Here is a 5,376-nt window from a genome sequence, read left to right as displayed (position 1 = left end):
AGAGGAAGTTTATTCTACACAGCCACTACCCGAAATAAGAAAAAATTAGCCTAATGAGTATGTGCGCTCCGAGCTTGAAAATTACTTACCATGTCCCAGTTGTGTGTTTGTTGGGTCAATGGTGAAAAACCATTTGGCCAAGCTTTGTTCAGACAGGGCATAAGTAGGTATTAGGACCCTCGAAGTTGACGATACTCCAGGGGAAAGAGGTCAAGCACCGCGAAACGCGTCTCGCAGTCCACGGATTTGAGGCCGGTAGCCATTTTCGTTGCGGCTCGCTGGACACGTTCAAGGAGGGTGGCGTCTTTCATCCTGACGAGGCAACTTGGTTGGCGGTCTGAAGTAGGCCCCATAGAGATTTCGGAAGTCCATGCGAGTAATAAGGAAGAAGGTACGCCGAATCATCCGTAAAATGGCAAATGCCTTTTGGGCCGCCGAACCAACAATCATACTGATCGGTAGGTGCATTTTGCACCCAGGTGCAGAAATCTGAGGACACTGTACGAATAATTCGGCAGATATACAGCAGGGATTTCTGCACCTATGATAACTGGGAAGTAATTAAAAGCCGATTTATCCCGGAATCCTCCCGATCAATATTTTGGAACAGATATTCCACAAGATTTTCGAATTCGAAATGGAAACTAATTTTGTGGACGTGGCCTAGAGTGGGCGTTTAAATGGGCGGTCTGGCCGTCATGTTTGTTGCTAGTCTTATGTAGCACTACGTGCTGGAGGTGGAAAAGACACCCGGGTAGCCGAGAACCCGCTTAATAACCAAAAGGCACTAGACTGTCCGTTTTGCTTGAAAATTTAAAAACCGAAAAAAATGGGTGATGACCTAACCTCATCCTAAAATAACCCTAACTCTGTGAGGCAGACGGTCCTCTGGCGTGCATACGAAGCATAGGTAATTCATCTATCGCGGGAGATTCCTCGTTTCTTACGACTACCTAGCGTACCTCAGCACTACTAATCCGATGTTTCCACCAGACCTGACCAATGCTTCGGAGGCGCCGATGATCAAACACTAACATTTTCCGAATGCCCTCTGCGCGTAGGGGCTACGTCTCTGATCGAATGTGGATTGCACCACCGCAGTGTAAACTCTCCCCTAGACAGACACAAGCCACGTCGTTGCCATAGGTGTCGGAAGTTGGCAAAATTTTCCCTGGCTTTCCGATTCAAGAAACCCCATCTCCAGTCAGTCCACCGAAACTTATACAACTGCCAAGGTAAACAAGTTTACCCCGTCGATTGGCTCACCTGCAAGCATAAGGTGTTGGTTGTACCCCGCCCAGTCTTGTAGCAGCACCTATTCGTTGTACATGTGTGGCGCATGCTAAGTCGTGTGGCAGAGTTACTCAGGTTATTTAAAACCGTTTGCATTTGGAGAGGATCTGAACCAAAGAGAGCAATATCGTCCGCATACTCAATGTCTGAGGGAGCGTACGTCCCCGGGAGCAATTCGACTCCCGAGGTCTCAGATGTAGGCATAGAAATTCTAAGCAGCATATCATTAACAAAGTTGAGGTGGAAAGGTGTAAGGCTGGAAACCACGCGGATCCCACTATACCGCACGTCTTTAGGCGCTGCTACGGCCGAGAAGCCCGGTCCGCTCGAGGTTGGCCCAGAATTCGGGACGCTTGCTGGTCCGGCATCAAGGCGAGATCTGATTGGTCAACAATCTGGACCCAACAGCCAATCATGACCCGGTATTGGCCAAATGCCGGTTGCCAATGGCGCATCCAGAACGCGTCAGAAATTCCAAAGGTATAACCGCTTACGCTATATATACGAAGCGCTGTACAACTGTTCTTGACTTCGTTTTGGGCGCTAATAGACCTTGTGCACCTTTGGTGGTTGTTTTGACGTGAACGCTAGCTTGGGAGGCCCAGACCGAGAACTAAGCTGAGGAAAATTCCGCCACTACAAAAGGGGAGAGACAGCCTTGTCTTATACCACGGACGTGGGGAACTCAGGCGAGAGCTACCTGTATACTCGTACGTGCCCGCAAGAGCTCACACAGAGTGTCCTCGCAAGCGAGACTCAAATTTGCTGACGCAGAATCAATGCGGATTTCAAATCCAGAAAAACAACCAACGTGTGACTGAAGGAGTGGCGCTGTTAAAGAATTTGTCTTAAAGCAAAGGTATGGTCGAAGCATCCTCGACCAGAGTGTAACTCAGCTTGATTCTTACGAATCTTACGATAATCCATCAACCCGCCCAAAATAATTCCAGAGAGCACCTTAGATGCAACGGACACCAGGTTGATAATACAATGGTTTTCACATGACTTCTTTGCTACCTTTTTGAAAACTGGGATGACGGTCGAGGAACTCTATTCGGCTGGCATTCTGTCTTCGTTTCAAATCTTCTACAGTATGGTTGTCAGACGGTTCAGCAGGACCTCGCCACCTTCTTTGGAGAGAGAAGGGTGTAGACCATCCGGGTCAGGTGCCTCGTCGCCCTTCAGGATTGAAATCTCACACTGGATTTCAGACGCAGATGTTGGTTTGGTGTCAATGTTCCGTTCGGGCCCGCTTCGTTCTTCCAGTGGTTTTGTTGAAGGAAACCGGGTGAAATGTTCTTGGAATCGCCCATCCCACCGCTGAAAACGGTGATTGAGGGAGTGAATCACTGTCCTGTCTTTTTCGGATGTTGTGTCACTGACACCTGTCTTCTTTTGATCCGTTGGTCGGATCAGCTGAAACAGGGCGTGGCTGTTACCTGTAGCGAAAGCCTTCTCCATCTCCTGAGCCTCCGAAATCCACCAGCGTTCTCTGTCATTCTTTAAGCTCCTGATGGATCCGCGTGCGCCACCATCGTGGAACGATGTTGACGTGTGATTGTGAGGTAGACGAGAAATGGGAGTAGTAGGTGCATGTGTGAAATTGCTTGGAGATGTAACCAAACGGAAGGGAAGCCGTCATAAGAAAACACGTTCCTGCCGTCCGGGCTTTCACCAAGGAACTCCCACAAATGATAAGTTTTCCTTGTGACTTGCTCCACATTTCATATTGCATTTATTTTATGCATGGTGCAACTCGCTGCTGCAAACTACTGTCAACCACAGTAAAGACTTATTAGTGCATACGCCTTCTGAATTGCATTATGGCTATACTAACCTGTGCACTAATAATTGCACTGCGTTGTACAATGAGTTGGGAGGGAATGAGGGGGAAGGTCGGTTAGCAAAGAGCTGCGAGGACAAGTGATATTTCCCGGTTGCCCAGGCCGAAGAAGGGGGTTTGGTTGAGGTACCTACCTTGAGCCTTTGACTCGAAAGTCTGACCCATCAGTCAGTGGGAGGATGTAGAGTTTTGTTGGAGGACCCTGCCCCTGATTAAACTGTCTGGACCACGAGACAGCGGTTGTTAGGGTTTTCTTGGGGGACCCTTCCCGGAGCCAATGAGTCAATGGTCTGACCTACCTGGCTGTAGGGGATCAGCCTGGCCAGAGGGCACAGAAAGTAGGGCATTACTGTCTCACTCCTGATGCGGCTGCGCACAGCAGGTGCCTTTTGAGCAGCACCGGACTCTGGTTTTAAAAGTAATTCGACCGAATTGAATAATGTGCAGGCGGTCACGGTCAACCATTGGGTGATTAGAATGTGTGGTTTTTTGGGGCCAACCTTCTGTGACCCGTCCTTCCTCGGGGTAAGGCAGCATCGCTGCTTCCATGATAATGGATGTGCTGGTCACCTGGGGGAAACGCCTTACTGCCTTCATGCTCCTATAGCAGAGGACAGCACGACTTTACCTCCAGACCATCTCGTAATACGATTACTCGCTGTTCGTCGGGTTGCTTTCCGTTGGACTGGTTGAACCTTTAGGAACTAAGTTCCAGCCAGTATAGCCCGCAGGATCGCTCCAGCACAGAAGCCCGGCCACCACGACACACTTTGGGTCGGGATGCGGTCACTACCTTCAGTGCGAGTACTCTTTTTAGAGAGCGGAATTCCGTCGACTTACTCCAAGTGTCTGGAACAATCTTTCTGGATGTAAGCTAATCATTTTGGTCCCTGATGGTTCCGCTTCCGAAAAGCAAACTGTGTAACTTGGAGTAGCGTGCATCTTCAAAAGGACGGAATCCCTCATCGGAGCAACTGCACGTTGGTAATTTTTTATTTGGCATTTGGGTCTTAATGGCACCAGTGATGAACGAAGCGAAATATAATGTGCTCCTGATGGCGAACTGTCGCCTCACGGTACACGTATGTAATGCTAATTCCGTTTCTGAGGTGTTCTTCTCTGTTAATCTTTTTTCTCGTTTCAGATTCCTATGTGGAGTGCAAGATTCCTTTCCGGTAAATTGCAGTGCGTCCTTGACTCGCGCGGTCTAGTTACTAATTATTTCCGGTATTTAAACTACCTGCCTTCGCGTCAGATTTCAAGCAATACACAGCCTACTGCTGCAGTCAGCACTAGTCATGATCCTCTACCTGAAGCCGCGCGGAAAGTGGACGCCCCCAAAATGTAAGCATGACTTTCTATTTGAGATTTTATCCTGCAGTCTTGGTCACCACATCGTAACGGAAGAGTGTCTCACGTCAATAGTGGGGGACCGGGCTTTCTATGAACTCCCCGTACTACATATTAGTGCTGGAAAAAACAATACATTTGCCACATTGACTGATTGTAACGGCCGTATTTTAGAACGATCAAGCTGCAGTGCGGAGGGCTTTCAGAATGCGCGTAAAAAAACAACAGTGGCTGCTCAAACTTTGGGAATTTCCATGGGTTTTAAGGCTCAAAAAATTGGAATCACTACTGTTCGAGTCAAAATGCGTGGGCTTGGATCTGGTCGACTGGTAGGCCTTTTCGTATTCTATCTGTCCATTTTCAGCCTACTTTATCAGGGGCCGCACTAGCGGGCTTACAAGTGGTCTCGTTGACTGACGACACGAGCATGCATTACGGTCATGGAAAGCGACCCCGAAAGATGAGGAGGAAATGATTCGTCCATTCATATCATTATTGTATATATTCGAAATAGCCCACGATTACATTGTACACTACTAACCTGATAATTTCCCCCCGCGGTTATAGGACTGTTAGTCATGCGGCCACTTTGGAAATAAAAGCATCTGCTGCGTGACAACAGCCTTCGGGTTGGTGACATCCCGGTCCTCGTGCTTCCTCTTGGTGGTATGGCAGTTAGGTACCGGAAGGTGTTACAGTTTAATGATTTTTAATCGTTTATCAGTTTTTTGTGACCGGCTAGGCTTACACCGGCTCTATCCGTTCTAGTCACTGAGTATCAATTCTAAACAGCTTGGCGCTTACTCTTTTAATCATTTCTGTTTCTTCTGGCAGTGTCAAGAGATTGTGTGCACGAACATCGAATTTTGTTCACCTTGGCAGTTACGCTG

General features: G+C 48.2%; 1 protein-coding gene across 1 annotated transcript; it reads left to right on the top strand.

Annotated features, from left to right (window-relative positions):
• Positions 1–2,806: 2,806 nt before the first annotated feature.
• Positions 2,807–4,961, top strand: T265_01179 (hypothetical protein; the record flags this gene model as incomplete). The annotated part of the gene is made up of 5 exons (XM_009165140.1): positions 2,807–2,847; positions 4,281–4,311; positions 4,392–4,480; positions 4,518–4,815; positions 4,851–4,961. 5 exons carry the CDS (start codon positions 2,807–2,809, stop codon positions 4,959–4,961), a joined length of 570 nt encoding a protein of 189 aa, XP_009163404.1.
• Positions 4,962–5,376: the final 415 nt, after the last annotated feature.

This window comes from Opisthorchis viverrini, assembly GCF_000715545.1.
Source record: "Opisthorchis viverrini unplaced genomic scaffold opera_v5_12, whole genome shotgun sequence".
NCBI classification, from domain to species: Eukaryota; Metazoa; Platyhelminthes; class Trematoda; order Opisthorchiida; family Opisthorchiidae; genus Opisthorchis; species Opisthorchis viverrini.
This window is presented reverse-complemented; position numbering and strand designations above follow the sequence as displayed.